The sequence below is a fragment of the Oncorhynchus gorbuscha genome, unplaced genomic scaffold (assembly GCF_021184085.1).
Source record: "Oncorhynchus gorbuscha isolate QuinsamMale2020 ecotype Even-year unplaced genomic scaffold, OgorEven_v1.0 Un_scaffold_7:::fragment_4:::debris, whole genome shotgun sequence".
NCBI classification, from domain to species: domain Eukaryota; kingdom Metazoa; phylum Chordata; class Actinopteri; order Salmoniformes; family Salmonidae; genus Oncorhynchus; species Oncorhynchus gorbuscha.
In genome coordinates, this window is record NW_025745509.1 from 191,526 (window position 1) to 213,107 (window position 21,582).

The window sequence follows — 21,582 nt, forward strand, 5'->3', positions numbered from 1 at the left end:
AGAGAAATTATGTTATTGGTAGGCGTCATAGAAGGGTGTGGCTAAATAAAGGATATGCGCGCTGTAATGTGAATTACGGTACTGCTTATTACGTTCCACGTCAAACCTATTCATGATCACGATCTTTCAAGCAGTCGTCACTAACATCCACAGCCAAAATCATAATTGTCTAAACCCTGCCTATTTTCACAATGTCTCTTCTTAACATTTTGTTTTAAAACCAACCTTAACCATAACTTTAATTAAAGACCAAAAAGCACTTTATATCATTCATTTTTACGATATAGCCTAAATGACTTTGGCTGTAGAATCTAGTGGAAACCCTTTCATAGGATGAATGAACATTAAGCCCATTTTAATTCTAAATGATAAACAAGTTAATAAAAAGTCAACATATCAAAAGGACAACATGATTTCTCATTAATTAACAGATTTGACCACCTAATTATAGGATTTAAAGGAACAGGTACCACCTGATTATGCAAAATGTTGTTGGGAGGGACATTATATTTGTTATGACTAGAACAAAGGTAAAACCAAATTCCAAAGGGGGAATATACAGTGCATTTGGAAATTTGAGCCTTATTCTAAAATTGATTAAAATAAGTATTTTCCTCAATCTACCCACAATATCCCATAATGACAACGTGAAAACAGGTTTAGACATTTTAGCTAATTTATTACAAATAAAAAACGGATACCTTATGTACATAAGTATTCAGCCCCTTTGCAATGACACTCGAAATTGAGCTCAGGTGCATCCATTTACATTGATCCTCCTTGATATTTTTCTACAACTTGATTGGACTCCACCTGTGGTAAATTCAATTGATTGGACATTATTTGGAAAGGCACACATACCTGTCCCACAGTTGACAATGCATGTCAGAGCAAAAACCAAGCCATGAGGTCAAATTAATTGTCCGAAGAGCTCCGAGAAAGGAATGTATCGAGGCATAGATCTGGGGAAGGGTACCAAAATATTTCTGCAGCATTGAAGATCCCCAATAACACAGTGGCCTCAATTATTTTTAAATGGAAGAAGTTTGGAACCAACAAGACTCTTACTAGAGCCACTCGGCCAAACTAAGCAATCGGGGGAGAAGGGCCTTGGTCAGGGAGGAGACCAAGAACCCGATGATGGTCACTCTGACAGAGCTCCAGAGTTCCTCTGTGGAGATGGGAGAACAACCATCTCTGCAGCGCCAAACGGAAGCAACTCCTCCAAACGGAAGCTACTCCTAAGTGAAAGGCATATGACAGCCCGCTTTGAGTTTGCCAAAAGGCACAAAGATTCTCAGACCATGAGAAAACTCTTTGGCCTGAAAGCCAAGCATCACATCTGGAGGACATCTGTCACCATCCCTACGGTGAAGCATGGTGGTGGCAGCATTATGCTGCGGGGAGGTTTTTCAGAGGCAGGGACTGGGATACTAGTCAGGATGAGGGAAAGATGACAGGAGAAAAGTACAGAGAGATCCTTGATGAAATCCTGCTCCAGAGCACTCAGGACCTCAGACTGGGGTAAAGGTTAACCATCCAACAGGACAACAACCCTAAGCACACAGCCAAGACAATGAAGGAGTGGCTTCAGGACAAGTCTTTGAATGTCCTTGAGTGGCCCAGCTGGAGCCCAAAATTTAACCCGATCGATCATACATCTCTGGAGAGACCAGAAAATAGCTGTGCAGCGACGCCCACCATCCAACCTGACAGAGCTTGCGGGTCTGCAGAGAAGAATGGGAAAAACTCCCCAAATACAGGTGTGCCAAGCTTGTAACGTCATAACCAAGAAGACGCGAGGCTGAAATCTCTGCCAAAGGTGATTTCACAAAGTACTGAGTGAAGGGTCTGAATACTTTCCGAATGCACTGTATTTATATAGTGTTAGACTTCAATGACAGTGTGTCGGCTATGCCAGCACACCAAACAACCAATCTGTATAATGGGAGAACGTTAGAGTACACAGATGCTCAACTGAGGGACATAGTAATAAAAAATATTAGCCCAGGACACTTCACATGATAACTATAATAGTTCAGCTAAAGAATTGCTACGATTTATCCCCATTGTGGGCACTCCTATGCCTGATGAGGTAACTCAGGAAGGAGAAGCTCTTGGAACATAGTTTGCACTTGAAGGGCCTCTCCTTGGTGTGAATGGTCTGGTGCTGCTTCACATACCTTGCCTCCGCAAAGCTCTTCCCACACGTGGGGCAGGCATACGGCTTTTCAGAATCTGTCCTATTGCTTGGCCTCTTACGTTGTGACCCTATGACACCAGAGGAGGTAGATGCAGGAGCCACCACCGTCAGTTGGTTAGTCTTTGAGCTCCCTCCTTGACCTCTAGCCATTGTTTTGGTGTTGATGGGATTGTGTGCTGTGTTATAGGTTAGGTGCCTCTCGTGGTGAATGCCCACCCTGACCCTGTCTGCATTTATGGGGTTACCATGAGGCAGCTGAGGAAAGCTAGACTCAGGTCCAGGTTTACTATGAACCCAGTCACCAGGCATTAGATGGGATCCTGAAGGAAAAGAAAGACTTCCTGATAGACTACCACCCAGGGGATCTCCCGCCACCCTCTGTGAAGGCTGAAGCCTAAGATGACCTGCTCTGTTCATCATGGATACTGTGGTGTTTGTATCATAGGAACAGGAGGGTCTATCTCCATCAGCCCCAGGTCCTGCTCCATCCCTGCACTGAGACTGTGAAGAGAAGGGTCTGGGCTGCAGATTGGATCCCTGACTGGAGCCTCGGGCTCTCTGATGAGCACCAGGACTGAGGTTGTTCAGTCCACCTGTCCACTGGTTGTGTTCTGTGTAGTGGTGGAATCTCTGTCCCTCGTCGGTTGGTCCTAGTTCCGAATCGGGACGGAATAACAATGGCTCCTGATCCAGGGTTCTGATCCGGGACCAGGGTTTGTGACCAGGAGCTTCAGAAGTCCACTCTCTCCCGCCAGCAACACCGGATATCAGCAGGTCTTCATGGACTGCAGACTAAACACACATTTTACAAAAGAGCATATAAAAGGTTCATATAAGAAACTCTGATGTACACACAGAAACATGACATATTATAAAATGTTCACCCACAGTCAAGCCCATCTCTAACACTGTGATTCAAGTACCCAACAATATGGACCATTGGAGTTTAATTTTTTAAAGCCATGTGTTGATTCAATAATTAAGTATAATGTTTTGATTCGACTGAAATAAGGGAAACTCAGTCCCTGCAATGATACAAAAAAACAAAACAAGCCAGTCAGCAGAGTCAAATTTGTATTTAATTTCAACTAAAATGGTAATACACTTACATAATGTAAAGTACAGTACTTTTTTATTGAAGAAAACAATAAGTTGGGCTGTGGTGGTCATGACAAAATAAGTAGGGGAGTGGTGGTCATGACATTTTGTCAGCTGGTTATTGTCATGCAAAACTGTCATTGACCAGTAATTAACATAAACACGTTGAGCATCTCCAGGCCTCCATGCATACAAGCTGCTGATGAACTATGGAACATCTACATTTAACAATATCAAATCAATTGAATATACACCATCACAATAAAGCCAAGATTTATTTTAGGCCAGTCTAAAGATACATGATATGAAGAAAATGTATTTCAGAAGAATAGAATATGAGTTGCCCTACTGTACACTGTCAAAAATACATAATTTTATGGCTATGCGCCATGCTGTAGGCTTGTTCATTTAGCAGACAAGATATCCTTAAGTCCCATGCCATTGTGTTATATTATATGATTTTATAGTAAGAAGATTATAATTGAACTTAAAATAGAAAGGATATTTTTCCCTTTCCAGAGGAGTGCGCATATTAAGTGTCTATGTTGAACGTAAAAGTCATCATTTGAAACAGGTCCTATATGCTAGATTTTCAGTAATTTGGCAACTTTAGTTGTGAATGATACAAACATTAGAATGCCTTAGAAATCAAAACATATATGGGCTGCATGATGCGACTCTTGGGTATTGACGATTTTGAGAATATCGCAACATGCTGCACATGCTGTTCCCTCCAGCTTTCATCAAGTGACCATTCTTTCACCAGACTATTCTCAATTTAATCTGAACTAATATGTCAAATTAGTTTAGATCTATAATGGCCCATTATCAAATTGGCAGAAATATGGGCAAGAGAAAAAAATACATATCATCTGTATCGAATAGCGAATGGAGGCCACTTTCCCGCCGCTTCGTCCCATATCCGGTAAACTGCGGTTATGTCGCGGCGCAATATGTGATAGATATTCCGCCCAAACTCTGTATGCCATGGGCACTCCAACCCTGTTCCTGCTGATACCCAGTGCTTCATTTGGGAAACTAAGTGAAATCTTTAAGAGAAAATCGATAGTAACATGTTTTCACACCGAAACTGTACACGGTATTTCATTAAACTGTTGACAGCGCCTCTCTCTGCGCGCTGAAGAATGTCATGAAGGAGAGCGGGGAGGAGATGGAAGCACATGGTGGTGAGATATTCTGTAGCTAAAGGTAATGTGTCAGCCTATTAATTATGAAAAATATAAAACGTGTCCTATTACTAGGCTATTCAAAATAAAATCAACATTCACTATAATGTAGACTGAATTAGTTTGATTTAGGCTTGGCCAATTTTGTACCAAAGATATCTTATATTTGTTTTTTATTAACTTTTTTTCCCATCAGTTTTTATTTGTTTTATTTTAACTTTATTTATTTAACTAGGCAAGTCAGTTAAGAAAATGCATTCTTATTTTCAATGATGGCCTAGGAACAGTGGGTTATCTGCCTTATTAGTTGTAGTTCTGCTCTTGAACTACAACTAATCAACCAATCACAGGGAGGTACGTTTTAAAAGCACATACTGTTTTGGTGAGAAGTGTTTGTGATTTTCGATGACATTTGCGTTGATGTCAGAGAGGCTAGAAGGACAATAGAGCCCTGAGAATCAGGCCATTAGCGACCTGATGATCATTACCGAGTTGGGTACTACTAACATATTAACATATGTCCAGAGTGCTTAAAAGGAGATTACCATGACTGGTCACATAGAATTTTATTGAGGTCATGACTCATGATGCTGGATTACCGCAAAAGCCCTAGTAATAAGTATATATATTTCTCCCTATGGTAACACTTGACCTTTTCTGTAAATCTGGTACCCTCGCTTTGATAAAATGAATGAGAATACTTTGGAAAAGGTTTAACATTACACACAGCTTCATTACTTTGTCAAGGAAACATGAATTAAGGCACTATCAGTTCCTCATTATAAAACAAGCGCATCAAACAACAGGACAATGTTGTCATTTCTTATCAGTGAAGCATTTTAAAAGACCCCATCACACCAACCATCACCATATCATCTACTCTGCTTCATCATACTAATTCTTTCCTCAGTTCATTTGATCCAGTTCCCTACTACATACAAAAACATAATTAACTACAAACTAACTAATACTACTCTACACTATACATGGGCCGTGTGCATTTTCTGCTGGTGTAACCTGAGGTAGCTTCTCTCTGAGAACCTCTTCTCGCAGTGCGTACAGGCGAACGGCCTCTCTCCCGTGTGGACATTCAGGTGCCTCTTCAGGCTGGACGTGTGGGAGAAACTGACCCGGCACAGGTGGCAACCGAAAGGTTTCTCCCCTGTGTGGACCCTCTGGTGCCTCTTCAGGCTGGATAAGTGGGAGAAACTGCCCCGACACAGGTTGCAGCAGAAAGGTTTCTCCCCTGTGTGCATCCTCTGGTGGATCTCCACCTGTTGGGGGAAACTGAAGGCTTTCCCACAGAACGAACACGGGAATCGCTTCTCTTTCGCGCCACCACCTTTTCTGATTCCATCTCCACTACTGTCATTTGTCAATGGGCTTGTGTAGCTATTTAGTGTTGAGGCACTGTCATTGTCGGAGGTCTGGTTTAACATTAGAATAGTATGAGGAGGATGAAGGCCAGGGAGTGTCTGTGTTGTTGCAGGGTCCATCTTCCAGTTGATAGATCCTATAGAAGGCAGGCTGAAGGCAGCATCTGTTACGGGGTTAACCTGAGGCCCAATCAGTCTCTCTGAATCACAACTATAGGAGCAGGACGGCGCATCGCTAGCCGAGTCTGTGTCTGTTCTCTCCCGACTCACACCCACACCACCCCGTCCCTGCAGACCAAATCTACGCCTTGCCCTGGTCTCAGCCAGTCTGTTGTCATGGAAACTAAGTTTGGCTGTTGTTTTGTGTTCGACTGTCTGTTTTGGGTTGTGGTTAACAGTGTTGTTCCCCAGCCCGGCATTAAGGATGCTGTCCCATCCACTGACCTCCACTATGTCACCTCTGGCCCTGGCCAGCTCGGTGATGTCGTCTCCTCGACCCTTGGCTGCGCCGGTCTGGGAATCCAAGATGGCCGCCCAGTCTCCTTTTTTAACCTCCAGCCAACCACCTGAAGGAAGAGAATATACTTTTCTTTTTAAATGGCAGAGAACTCTACATAGGGAGTTGTTTTTAAAAAATCAATTACCTGGTCAAGTTCATGCATTGTGTGTTTTTGTATGTAAACATAAGTTATATTGATTTAATTTTCTGAAAAAATAATTGCCAGCCACATTACTATTTCCATTGAAGATCTATTACTGTATGTAGGCTACTGTATGCGCATTTCTCCCTTACCTTGCTCCCCCATCTTTAGTCCACTCAGCAGGTTAATGCTCTCTGGTCCGTCTTCTATTGTCTCCTCTTTGATCAGCAGCAGATCAGGCTTACCATCCTCCATGTCTACTGACTGTAAGAGATACAGAGTGAGAGGATGTTGGATCAAGAAATCTGATATGAGCACCCTGCTATGCAGCATCTTCTGATTGGGCAATGAGAGATTGCTATGAATACTATACAAACATGTTAGTTGATTTTATTACTTGATACTCTTTAATGGTTTGATAATTCAAAGACATGGTCCCACACTTAAGACAAAATGAATCAAGACCAGGACCCGTATTCACGATGTGTCTCAGAGTAGAGGTTCTCCTATTCTAACGGGTAAAAATAAAAGCTATGCTTGAAGCATCTTTAGTCATAAGAGTCCCATCTAGTCTACAGATATTTAGGAGACCTCATGAGCTGTCCTAACTAGTTGAGTTCCCAGCAAGTGTCTTGATAATAGAAAAGGTCAGCGAGTCAGTGGTTCCTGCACCATAGGCAATTACTTTGGAGTTCTTGAAAGAAAGTGCTTATATTTGAATATGATCAACCCATAAATGATGTAGACCTACCTGCACCAGTATCTCTTGCGCTTTTGACAATGATTTCACATTATATGCCTAAATTGTTTTAACCACTACGCTAATAAATAATCAATATATTTCAATAACCGACATTATGTTATTTTAAGTTATCCCTTTGGAGCACAATATCACCTTGATAGACGATGACAGTCTATCTTTAAAAAAATATACTTAAATTGAGCATACCTGTAGGTTTGGAAATTGAAAGCATTAGATAATGTTGCACAACATTTTTGAAAGTCTATCATTTTCACATGGTATGGCCTATGTTAACTTTGATTATATTCAATGAAAATTATAGACTGTTCAAACGATTTATGCAACATTATCGGCAAGTTGGTTGATGCCTACTGTGCCAAAGCGATTTAGAGTTGTTAAATGGTAGTGACGAATGTGTTGATATAACTAATAGCCCATTAACAAAATTCAGTTTTTAACCACCATCAGAATTGGTTACAAAAAAAAGGTTATGCATGCAACAAATATTAGGCAAGAATTAAGAGTAGGCAAAGTAATTGTATTAGGTGAAAATTATATGAAACATTTTACCATTGCAACATTTGATGCTTGTTTGAAGTATTCTATAGTCCAAAGCAGGCAATACCTCATCGTGATGAGTTATTCCCCATAATTCTAATTCCTATGACCGAAAAGAGCTTCTGGACATCAGAACAGCGATCACTAACCTCGATTTGGATTAATATTTCTACTTCAACGCGAGTCAGAGGAGCAGGACCTGCTTCTCACCCCGGACCAGGCCCTAATAACGAAGACTTGGAAAAGAAAAAGACTGCGCAAGAGAGGCCAACATGCAGGCACCCTGACAAACTACGTAGGCGAATACATAAACCACCTCTAGCCCCCTTCTATTTGCGAATGTACAATCACTGGAAAACAAACTGGGCGAGCTCCATTCGAGACTATCCTATCAACGGCACCTGAAGAACTGTAATAACCTATGGTTCTCGGAGTCTTGGCTGAACATGAACATGGATAATATACATCTGGCAGCAGTAGGACAGAATGGCAGCATCCAGTAAGCTCAAAGGGGAGGTGTATGTCTCTTTGTTAACAACAGCTGGTGTGCGATCTCTAATATTAAGGAAGTCTCGAGGTTCTGCTCTCATGAGTTCAAATACCTCATGATAAGCTCTAGACCATACTATTTACAAAGAGAGTGTATCTATAGTTTTCATAGCTGTCTATTTACAACCCCAACAAGATGATGGGACTAAGACCACACTCAACAAGCAGTATAGGGCCATAAGCAAACAAGAAAATGGTCATCCAGGGGAGGTGCTCCTAGTGTACAGTGATTTTAATGCAGGAAAACTGAATCCATTTTGCCAAAAAAAAAAACCCTAGATCACCTTTACTCCACACACACAGAGACGCATAATAACTGCCTTCTATGCTCACTTCGAGGCAAGCAACAATGAACCATGCATGACAGCACCAACTGTTTCGGACCGCTGTATGATCATACTCTCCAAAGCTGATGTGAGAGAACCTGTTTAAAGTTCTAACATTCACAAGGCCGCAGGGCCAGACGGATTACCAGACGCGTAATCAGAGCATCCGCTGACCAGTTGGCAAGTGTCTTCACTGACATGTTCATCCTCTACCTGACCCCATTTGTAATACCTACATGTTTTTATTTTTTTATTTTACCTTTATTTAACTAGGCAAGTCAGTTAAGAACAAATTCTTATTTTCAATGATGCCCTAGGAACAGTGGGTTAACTGCCTGTTCAGGGGCAGAATGACAGATTTGTATTTTGTCAGCTTGGGGATTTGAACTTGCAACCTTCCGGTTACTAGTCCAACGCGCTAACCACTAGGCTACCCTGCCGCCACATGTTTAAAGCAGACCACCATAGTCCCTGTGCACAAGAACGCCTCGGTAACCTGTCTAAATGACTATCGCCTCGTAGCACTCACATCTGTAGCCATGAAAAGCTTTTAAAGGCTGGTCATTGCTCACATCAACACCATCACACCAGACACCCAGAGAAGTGGCAGTGTAGTGCTAGGACAACCTCTTCCTCAATGTCAGCAAGGCAAAGGAGCTGATCATGGACTACAGGAAATGGAGGGCTGAGCACGCCCCCACTCACATCGACCAGACTGTAGTGGAGTGGATCAAGTGCTACAAGTTCCTCAGTGTCCACATCACTAAGGACCTATCATGGTCCACACACACACCAACACAGTCATGAAGAGGGCATGACAATGCCTCAGGAGGCTGAAAAGATTTGGCAACTGCTTGGCATCCAACCACAAAGCGCTATAGAGGGTAGTGTATACACAGGAGTCAAGCTCCCTGCCATCCAGAACCTTTATACCAGGCAGTGTCAGAGGAAGGCCCTAAAAATTGTCAAAGACCCAGTGCAGTGACCTTACCGCCACCCCGGTGGTCACGAGTCATGAAGGCAGTCAAATTCCATGTAACCTTTTAGTCACGGTAATTAGGCTTCTCCAAGCTCTGATGCTGCTGATGGTCATTAGTAGAATACCAAACTTGCTAACTGCCTGGTACTCAGCACTCTATTGTCCCTCTAATCACTCTGGCATCAATGCAAATGTATTCGAAAATCTAATCAAACACTTCATGAGAGTCCATAAGCTCATGTTGCGTAACATATCTACGGCTATGAAATTGTGTAAGAAAACAGAGTGATGGCCTCTTAAAAAAAGGAGGATCCCATCAGATTTCTATAGGCTAGGCCTACTATATTTATTTGTCAACTTTCCTAATATTAAGCATATTGCTTCTCTTTACAACAGGAGTATAGCCAACCTGGCTGGCATGAAAATGAACCACGGAAAAGCGTCCTCTATTCTCTATTTAAGTGCATAGATGACATGTATTTTTTCCCCTGCCCATTTCGAGACAGGTGCAAAATAATGGTCCATTTCTAAATCAAAACGGATTTCACACATATATTATTTAGTATATGTAAAGATAAAATTAAATCAAGAATAGTCTAATGGGTGACTATTAGCTTATCACTTGTTAATTATATATTATCACTTGTGAATGATGCCCAGCATAAGGCAAGAAAAAGATACTTAATAAAAATAAAAAAATCATAATCGCACACCTCATATAGCCTAGCCCATAGGCCTGTTTGAAGGTTTGTTTCACAACTAAAAAGTGGTCAAATAAATTCTTAAAATAAAGCACATGAATCCACTTTACAAGGGGTGTAGAGCCTAAATGGCATATATAAGCAGCGCCTGAGTTTCATGCATAATTGTGTGGTCACTTTTGATAATGGTGTTTTCCCGCTAATGGAACCTTCACGCTTTTAGCCTACTGCCGTGTGCGTATTGCTGCGCTTATAATGTGAAGAAATAGCCTAATATTTTTTCAACATTTTAAGCTAAATGTTCTGATCTGTTGCATCAGCCACATTGCGTAACAAAGTTTTTGTTTGATGCTAGTGGTTGTATTAATTTGAGATTTATTGAATCCCACAACTGTCCCAGACTATGTTTGGAATATTTATTTCTCGTACAGAATATAATAGGCCAACTTTTGTACTATGGGGGATAATAGATTGACATAGGCTAGTGCTTTGGCTGTACGTTAGGCCTGATCATCTTGTTGGCTGACGAAAAGCAAATGTGGACAGTTCTTCCAATATCGTCAATCTTCGGAATTGGATAAGAACGTGCTCAGTTGCGTCCCGATGTGTCTGTCTTCACTTGTAGCCTGTGAGAAAGACCAGATCACGTGATGGAGAGCCGTGTGAGTGAGAAGTGCTACGGAGCATGCAGCAATCAGGGTGAATGGCTGCAAAAGGCATGGATTTTTTTTAGGGTGCACTATGGCCACACAAGGGGATGCCGCCGGGAAATTCAAGGCATTATCAAGTGCTTCTCAAATTGTGAATGAGAGACCTGACGAAGTGTGTACAGCCTGCGCAAAAAAACAACAAAGCAGAGTTCATGCCTTTCAAGCGACAAAAGAAAATAATTTAGATTCGCATCATGCAGCCTTACAATGTATTACAAATCAAATCATGAAGCCCAACGTTTGTAGAACAACTAAAGATACATTAATAACTCTAAATTAAACATGTAGGAGTACCTATTTTTGGTAACCGCTCAACACAGAATAGCCGCATATGCACACTCCCTCAAATGGTTTGGAGAAAATATCCTTTCTATGTTATTCAGCTTTGTTCAATTGTATTCTTCATACTATAAAATAATGCCACAGAATTATATGCAAATCTTGTCTGCTAAATGAACTAGTGTATCCCACAGCCATTTGGCATAGCCAGATCAGGACCTAACATAAGGACAACTCAGAGTATGCCATTCTGTTCTTCTGAAATAGACTACATTTCCTTCATATCATGTTTCTTTAGACCTGTCTAAAATAAATAATGGATTTGTTGTGAAGGTGTAGGCTATATTACATGGATTTATTAGACTTTTTCAAATGTAGATGTTCCAAAGGTCTGCATCAGTGGTTTTTAGGCAGGAGTATGGAAGCCAGGAGATGCTAAATGTGTTTATGTTAATTAAAGGTCAATTACCATGAGACCGACCGTTATTTGCTTGACAATCACCGGCTGACGAAATTTCGTGACCAGCACAGCCCTAGTCTGGAACCAACAGGACCCTGAACAGCTTCTATTCCCAAGCCATAAGACTGCTAAATAGTGAGTTAAATAGTCCGGGTAGCTAATTGGTTAACTATCTTCATTGACCTTTTTGCACTAACTTTCTTTGACTCATCATATACGCTGCTGTTTATTATCTGTCCTGTCGACTTTATTTCTAGTTACATGTACATATCTACCTCAATTATCCTAGTACTGGTACCCCATGTATCGTTACTCATTCTGTATTTATTATTATTCTGTTATTACTTTTCTTTCTCACTGCATTGTTGGGACGGGCCCGTAACAATGTCAATGAGCGTCATCACTATCTTTCCTTTACGGTACCTCAAAATGTCCTGATTACCAGCTGAGAAACTTTTAAGAGTTGATTTTACTCCTGGCTCAGAGTTTGTCTGAGCAGTGTCTTAATATCATCCTAAAATCTACTCTGAGCTCAGATGTCTTAAAACAGATTATAACAAAATTCCTGTGACTTTTTCTGAGACACTTTGTGGATACGGCCCCAGGGTAGTCTCAGAGTAGAAGTGCTGATCGAGGATCAGGTCCCCATCTGTCTATATTGTCTTATTCATCATGATCTAAAAGGCAAAACTGATCCTAGTTCAGCACTCCTACTCAGAGAGGCTTTGTGGATCCGAGCCCTGACCTAATACCATTCAGACAGTAGTCTACAGTGGGCTCACCTCAGTGAGACTGTGTGTGGTCCTGTGCTGCTCAGCTGGTTCCTCTGTGAGTTCAGGAGGTGGTGTAGTCTGGTTGTCCTCCATGACCATGGTCCCCTCAGGGTTCCTCAGACACTCCTCCTCCTTCACCAGCAGCACCTCTGGACCCTCCTCCTCCTGGAAGAGGCAGGTGATACAGATTACACAGACATACACTCCCTCAGGTACGCACACACATATACACACTTTCAACATGGAGTGTTTACCCTTCCCCACTACATGAGTCCTGTACTGTAGTTAAAGAATGATACGGGGATTTATATGTTTAAAGATAATGATTAAATAATTCCACCCTGAAACCTAACTATTAGGGATTATAGTTTATGTAGCATGTATAAGGAATAATTAAAGTATTAAACGTAAGTCCAACTAGGTTCAGAAGAGACCTGTGAGGGAGAGAAATGTGTGTTTATATGTGTGTCTAAGAAAATATCGAGAACAATTAAACTGTGTTTGACCCGACCTGGCTAGAACTCTGAGAAACTTATGATAGGACAGGGAGTACTTCTCAAGGTTTCCCTAATCTCGGGGGAATGGAACTGTCGGCTGGGTAGTGATACACAGTGGTGAGAACTCTGGAGAAGGATACAACTCATCTACTGTTCGTGTGTATGTATGTGTGTAGGATATCTACTGTTTGTGTGGAAGTATGTGCGTAAGTAAGGAGCAAGGTATAAAATGGATGCATAATGGACTTCAGAGTGCTCTCGTGAATAAACATTTTGACTATTGTAAGCTGGGAACTATGTCTGTTTCATTTAAACCAGAACCTTACAAACTCTGGGTTGAAGACTGAGTAAATTACTTGAAGTTTATGAACATTGATAACGAAATTCTCATAATACAGAATGACTTCTTTGTTAAACCCATCATGGTGGATATAAATATGACGTTGTGGGTTTAAAAAAAAGTCAGCTACGATAAGTCAAAAGTCATCATCAGACAAACCTGACTAAACTATTTTGACATGTACAGTAGGTGTTTTTTAGTGTGGGTATATTTAGTAAGTGTATATTGGTTATAAAGCTCTGTTGGATGTATGCAGAATAGGGTGAGATCAGATGTGATGTATACTAAAGACAGTCTCAATGAAAGTCTTAGAATGAAAAGTCTGAGTTTTAAATACACAATATATAAACCATACATACGTCTCAACTTGATAAACTGCATTAATCTACCCATAAAAAAATAAGATAGTTGAATAGAAGTAATGATACAGGCATTTGTGAACATCATATAGCCTACACAGTACAAACACAATATGAACATCTTGAAGAACAATCTGACCTTAATAGCCATGTACTCTTATCTCAACCTGGCACAGCCAGAAGAGGACCGGCCACCCCTCAGAGCCTGGTTCCTCTCTAGGTTTCTTCCTAGGTTTCTTCCTTTCTAGGGAGTTTTTCCTAGCCACCGTGCTTCTACATCTGCATTGTTTACTGTTTGGGGTTTTAGGCTGGGTTTCTGTATAGCACTTTGACATTTGCTGATGTAAAAAGAGCTTTATAAATACATTAGATTTTTATTTGATGCAACATACTTTTTAGTGTTAATATATTTGTATTTAACCTTTATTTAACTAGGCAAGTCAGTTAAGAACAAATTCTTATTTACAAAGAAGGCCTACACAAGCCTAACCCGGACGATGCTGGGCCAATTGTGCGCCGCACTATGAGACTCCCAATCACGTCTGGTTGTGATACAGCCTGGAATTGAACCAGGGTCTGTAGTGACGCCTCTAGCACTGAGATGCAGTGCCTTAGACCGATGTGTCTTAGACCACTGCCTTATATATCACACAATGTCTGGATGCAATATTTTGCTCAGGAATATTCAACACTGAAATCTGTTACTCTCATTAATCCAAATGCATCTGTGGTTCTTCTCTTGACAACAATGAAAATGAATATGTATTTAATGATTGGAATGGTTACAAATCGTGTTACATATTGTTTTATTATTATAACTGTTTTGCTACTGTAGGTAGCGGTAGCTGGCACTAGTCAGCTGTACCTGTGGAAAAAACTTCAGATATTTTTCATCCTATAGCTTGTTCTCCATCTTCTTTTTAAATAGTGAGCCAACATGTTTTCAGCACTTTTATTTCCCAGATTTATAAAAACTATTTTTCTCACGCTCTCTCCTCTCTCTGCAGCAGACATATGATGAGCCATATGTTTGGAACATCAAATTGCAACATCGAATCGGAATACATACACAATTGTGAGAAGTGTAATAAATATAGCATCGGAACCTAACTATTGTGATAATATTTTATCATGTGGTCCCTGGCAAATTCCAGCCTTACTTTCTATGTTACAGAGTGGAATGTTTTTTCTGCTGGTGTATCCTGAGGTATCTCCTCTCCCAGAAACGCTTCCTGCAGTGCGTACAGGTGATGGGCTTTAGCAAGCTACATTAATCTTCTGTCGAGGGAGGACCTGGTTTTCAGAGTGTATATTTATTAATTCTGAATACATTTGTTCCTTTTCTATTATCTCCCTTTTCTTTCTCTGCATTGTTGGGAAGGGCCATAAGTTTGCATTTCACTGTCAGTCCACACCTTCGGAAAGTATTCAGACCTCTTGACTTTTTAAAAACATTTTCTTACATTACAACCTTATTCTAAAATTGATACAATTATTTCCCCCCCTCAATCTACACAGGGTAGCCTAGTGGTTAGAGCGTTGGACTAGTAACCGAAAGGTTGCAAGTTCGAATCCCCGAGCTGACGAGGTACAAATCTGTCGTTCTGCCCCTGAACAGGCAGTTAACCCACTGTTCCTAGGCCGTCATTGAAAATAAGAATTTGTTCTTAACTGACTTGCCTAGTAAAATAAAAAATATTTAAAAAACATAACCCAAAATGACAAAGCTATTTTTTTCTCACATTTATAAAATAAAATATATAATGAAATAACAATTTAAAATAAGTATTCAGATCCTTTACTCGGTACTTTGTTGAAGCACCCTTGGCACTGATTACAGCTTCGAGTCTTCTTGGGTACGACACACACTTGGCACACCTGTATTTGGGAAGTTTCTCCCATTCTTCTCTGGAGATCCTCTCAAGCTCTTGTCAGGTTGGATGCGGAGCGTTGCTGCACAGCTATTTTCAGGTCTCTCCAGAGATGTTTGATCGGGTTCAAGTCCGGGCTCTGGCTGGGCCACTCAAGGACATTCAGAGACTTGTCCCAAAGCCACTCCTGCGTTGTCTTGGCTGTGTGCTTAGGGTCGTTGTCCTGTTGGAAGGTGAACCTTCGCCCCAGTCTGAGGTGCTGAGCACTCTGGAACAGGTTTTCACCAAGGATCTTTCTGTACTTTGCTCTCTTATCCTGACTAGTCTCCCAGTCCCTGCCGCTGAAAAACATCCCCACAGCATGATGCTGCCACCACCATGCTTCACCATAGGGATGATGCCAGGTTTCCTCCAGATGTGACGCTTGGCATTCAGGCCAAAGAGTTCAATCTTGGATTCATCAGACGAGAAAATCTTGTTTCTCATGGCCCGAGTGTCCTTTAGGTACCGTTTGCAACTCCAAGCGGGCTGTCATGTGCTTTTTACACATGATGAGTGGCTTCCGTCTGACCACCACCATAAAGGCCTGATTGGTGGAGAGCTGCAGAGATGGTTGTCCTTCTGGAAGTTTATCCCATCTCGACAGAGGAACTCTGGAGCTCTGTCAAAGTGACCATTGGGTTCTTGGTCACCTCTCTGACCAAGGCCCTTCTCCACCGATTACTCAGTTCGGCCGGGCGGCCAGCTCTAGGAAGAGTCTTGATGGTTCCAAACTTCTTCCATTTAAGAATGATCAGGGCCACTGTGTTCTTGGTCTACGGACAATTCCTTCGACCTCACGGCTTTGTTTTTGCTTTGACTTGCACTGTCAACTGTGGGTCCTTATATAGACGTGTGTGCCTTTCCAAATCATGTCCAATCAATTGAATTTACCACAGGTGGACACCAATCAAGTTGTAGAAATGGCTCAAGGATAATCAATTGAAACAGGAGGCACCTGATCTCAATTTCGAGTCTCATAGCAAAGGGTCTGAATACTTATGTAAATAAGGTATTTCAGTATTAGCAAAAATGTTTAAAAAATATATAAAAACCTGTTTTTGCTTTTTCATTATGGGGTATTGTGTGTAGATTGATTGAAGAAAAACAATTGAATCCATTTTAAAATAAGGCTAACGTAACTAAATGTGGAAAAAGTCAAGGGGTCTGAATATTTTCTGAAGGCACTGTATATGCATGAAATGTACATTATGGGAAACTTGTCTCACATTCAGTCATAGCTAGTAGAATAATGAATGGATTTGCAATATCTTGGCACTGTCAACTTTTAGAAGGTTAGTAGGAAAATGTATCATTTAAACCACCTAAAAATATTCACATTCACTGAACATTTCGTGTTTAAAACGCAAACATGAATTTCCCAACTGTTTTTTCTATAATCCTAAAGGCTCTATCATTTTCCATACTTTATATTGTAATGCATTCAACATTGTGCAGGTCCACCATGGTATTGGGACCTGCTATTTGAGGTCTCATCTGGTTTAGAAATCAAACTCTGGTTTTCTTATTGCAAAGCACATGTTACAACATGTTACAACTGTTTTTAGAGAAGATTGTACTGCAAGGTATGCTATATGATTTGGCTAATATGCAGCCATCATTATTAGACCTCCATTCATGACACACACATCTTTCTACCTACATGCTTTAATTGGGTTTCTATGCAAATTATATGATCAAATGTTTATTTAAGCTTGCAGCTAGTTACTTGAAATGAGACAAAACATGATTTTAAAAAATTGAATTCACTGACGAAGAAAGCTAATGAAACACAAATTGACATTTACAGTAGCTGACTAGGCTAGTCAAAATAACATTTGCTAGCTTTCAATAAGTTGGCTAAATTGTAAACGGCGTTATCTCTTCATAAAATCAAGACAATTCATGTTGCATGCGGCATATTTCCAGTGCACTAAACAGATATTTATCTTATTTCAGTCTTTGGGAGTTAGCTATATCTGTTCCCCTTCATCAGACAGCAGCGTGTGTTTTCACAAGAGGCAGTATTTACATCGTAGATAGAAGCAGTCCATTGGCTGCCTTCATCACAAGGTGTTTGTGCTGGAGTTCTGATTGGTTCAAAGTTAAGCAGTTTAGAATATTTGCCCAACAGAATTTTGGAATATACTTTTTATGAGAAAATGAGTAAGAATTGAAAGTACCAACACATGCAATAGTGATCATAAGAATATTTTACTGTCATCAGCTCCTCCCTCGACAGGGATGAATCAACTTAACGTTTTTCGGCCCTCCACCTAGTCTCTATCTTGTGTGGACCTTCATGTGCCTCTTCAGATGGTGCTGGTGGGAGAACCTCTTATCACACTGGGGGCAGCTGTAGGGTTTCTCCCCTGTGTGGACCCTTTGGTGCCTCTTCAGGTCACAAGACTGGGCAAAGCGTTTGTGACACTGTGTACAGCTGAAGGGTTTCTCTCCTGTGTGGACCCTCTGGTGGATCTCCACCTTCTGGGGGCAGCTGAAGCCTTTGTTACAAAACATGCAGAGGAACCGTTTCTCTTTACTATTGCCTGATGCGGCTCCCACTCCCTGGCCTCTAGCCCTGGCGTTTGAGTTCGATACCTGATCGAAAAGGATGTGGCCGTGAGAATCGTAAGGCCCAATCGACAAGGACACTGGGTCAAGATCCCTGCGCGAGTTTAAAGGGGAGTGAGTTGCAACATCCGGATTTGTCTCTGAGCTTTCCCTATAATCTAAGAAACCTCTGCTCTGTGAGAGTCCGTATCCTAGGTGACTATCTGCATTCCATGTGGGAGGAACCTCACACTCCACTTTCACTTCATCTACAACCAAACCCTCCCCTTTCTTATCTAGGCACCCTTCAGGGTATACACGACTACTGTACCGGTTCCAGTCCCCTCTAGACAGATCAGTCTGTGTCTCTAAACCCACGGTCATGTTGCCAGGGTCCATCTCTGTAGTGTAAGAACAAGATGGATCATGTAACGCGTCATCTGAGTCCCGTTGGGACTGAACCATCCTCGGGCTCTGATTACCGTAAAGTAAATACTCTGAGCCGGGAGCAGGATCAGATGCTGTGTGACAGACCAGTCTCCCTTGGTCTGATCTGTGGTCAAATCCTGTGTCTAGCCTTTGTGTTTCAGTTAAAGTCTCTGTGTCTGTTTCTGTCTTGAGAACGGCGTTCAGCGTTCCACTGACCTCCATGATGTTGCGTCGGGTCCTGGGCTGCGCTGGGGCGGTGGTAGGGTCCTCTGTGGCTACAGGGGGTGCTCCAGATGCTCCAGTCTGGATGTCTCTGCTGTGCTGTTTGATTTCCTCTGATTCAGAACTCTCCTGCTTGACCCCAGGACCTGCAGCCTCTGCATCTGCAGACTGACAAAAGAAAAGAGGAGGTTATTACTGGTGCATGAGTTGAATTGTATAACAGCATCTTAGAAAAATCTTACAAGCTCCCCTATGGCAGATATACATGTAAGCAAGTGAATAGCTGAGGGGAACCTTTCTGAAATAAACGGGCCAAATTTATTTTTATTTTTTATATAACACTATTACACTCACCTCTATCACGATTACATGCTGGGTTGAAGTTCCACTCCCCTCATCAACAGTAATTGGTTGGCCATCTCCCCATGTATTGTGTCTCGCTGGCTTCTCAAAGCTCCTGTTGCCTCCAGTGAGATGTGCTTCACCTGAGAGTGAATGGGGGGGGATTAGCTACTGTCAATGCTCAACGCTATATTGTACACGATTGACAGTTTTGACAATGTCTAGAATTGGTAAGGATGTAAGGTAACACTTAGCATAACTAGTTGATATACTTTTTATTGATCAATGTATTATGTTCCATGCAACACATTGCGTTCGTTGATTAAATAATAGCTAATGTAGTAAATTAACCTGTCTAGAATATTATTTTTATTTTTCCATGACAGCTAAGTAATCTGGGGAATTATTGCATACTATCCAAAAACTGACCAAGACCCAATTCTGGGTAACACATGTGCAGAGGGGAACGGGGCGACAGGCACGGAGTTATATATGGATGGCGTTAGGCCGCGCAGCCTCAGCCTTCTGTAAAATGTACCTCTTGCCATTCCTCTGTATCGGTCGAGGATCTTGACACTACTGGGACGACTGGCGACGACGCGCTCCCGTGCTACCTTTAGTTCCAGTAGCTGTAGTTTCCTCCGTAATGCCCTATTTTCTTTCTGGCTTTGAGTTATTTCCAAACGAAACACTGCATAGTCGTCATCTACGAGTTTACAGATATCTGCTACGGCTGCATTCGCTAGCACCTCCATGATGGAGGCTATTTGACTGTGAAAAACCACACCGTTAGCCATTGTTAGCAGCTAACTAGCGTTACCTAAAAAAAAACGTCTATTAACCAAGTCCGGCCTCCAACGCGAATTAAAGACTACATGGAGTAAGTATGTGATGCTGTGCAGTTAAATAAGTCATATATTGAGTTCCATGTTGACAATACACGTCTTAATATCAACAATAAAAAACGCTAATGTGGAAATTCTTCTTGGTCACTGATCACTTCCGTTTACACTGAAGAGAAACGATGTTATTGGGTGGCGTCATAGCTCAAAGGGTGTGGCTAAATGAGAAGGATATGCGCGCTGTTGTTTGAATTACGGAACTGTTTATTGTGTTACACATCAAATCTCCTTCTTTAAGGTTTTGTGGCAAACTACACCTATTGGTATTGAAACAAAATATTCCATTGCGGGAAGGGGGGTTAAACCGAGATCATACAAAATACATAAAAATATCATTCCACTCCTTCAGTCACAGTTTAAATCCCATCCCTAAACAGGCTCAGGTGCCTGTGAGGATGGAACATTAAATCGACAGGATTCCTTGTAATGCCTCTGCTGTCAAATTCCTGAATCCCAAAAAACACGTTGAAGCAGTGAAGAGGGTGGTAGAGAAAGGTCTGTACAGGGTGAGGGATCCTGAGAGGATTTCTGTGAGTAGGCAGAAGCTAATAGAGAGTGATGGAAAGAATGTGCTTCAGTAAGGTAGGTTTCTTGACATTCATAGCTATGGTTGTCAATTGTACTACAGAAATGGATCGAAAGTCGCCGAAAATAGAGGTTGTGTGGTGGCAGCGGCAGAGAAATACTTGGGATTGCGGGGTTTTACTGCAGAACAGTTGCAGGGGGTGTTGAGTGGTAGTGTTCTGTCCTTCCAGACCGTTAGATGTAGCTTGATAGTTACAACAAGTCGATCTGTTGCTAACTAGCAGGAGCAGATTGCTAAAACGCCCCTTTCCTGGAATGACATGCTAGCGATACAGCTGTCAGTTTATTCTAGGTAACAGTTTAAGACGACGAAATCTATAGGATAAGTACTATAAATCTAATACAGTAATCAAGGCAGGACCCACTCATTTAATTCCTACTGACAAATAAGAACTGACACATTATCCCTGTCAATAGTAGGATGACTGCAGAGCACCCTGCCTCAGACTGTCAGGATGTTCCTTTTCTCGTTCACAAACAAACTACTAATTCATTCTTGTCTCTCACTTTTGTCTCACATGATTTATTCAGCTCTCCAGTGTCCTGCTCCAAGAGATCAACCAAGTGCTATTCACCAGTGGTGTAGTACTTAAGTAAATATACTTCGTCGTCTTTGGGCTATCTGTACTTTACTATTTGTATTTTTTACAACTTTTACTTGACTACATTCCTAAAGAAAATTATATACCTTTTACTCCATACATTTTCCCTGACACCCAAAATGTACTCTTTACATTTAGAATGCTTAGCAGGACATGAACATTATAAAATTCACACACTTATCAACATCCCTGATCATTCCTACTGCCTCTGATCTGATCACTCACTAAACACATTCTTTGTTTGTAGATCATGTCTGTG

General features: G+C 41.4%; 1 protein-coding gene across 2 annotated transcripts; it reads right to left on the bottom strand.

The window, feature by feature from the left end:
* Positions 1 to 1,500: 1,500 nt before the first annotated feature.
* LOC124019109 lies at positions 1,501 to 20,251 on the bottom strand. 2 transcript variants are annotated; one of them, XM_046334480.1, is made up of 7 exons: positions 19,773 to 20,251; positions 19,247 to 19,377; positions 18,887 to 19,060; positions 12,592 to 12,747; positions 6,658 to 6,769; positions 6,309 to 6,430; positions 1,501 to 2,995 (listed from the first exon to the last, which is right to left on the bottom strand). In XM_046334480.1, the coding sequence occupies exons 1-7, from the start codon at positions 20,029 to 20,031 to the stop codon at positions 2,054 to 2,056; spliced, it is 1,896 nt and encodes a 631-aa protein (XP_046190436.1). In that variant the 5' UTR covers positions 20,032 to 20,251; the 3' UTR covers positions 1,501 to 2,053. The 2 variants fall into 2 exon arrangements, with proteins under 2 accessions (XP_046190436.1, XP_046190437.1); XM_046334481.1 differs by lacking the exon at positions 1,501 to 2,995 and having other exon boundaries at positions 3,241 to 6,430.
* Positions 20,252 to 21,582: the final 1,331 nt, after the last annotated feature.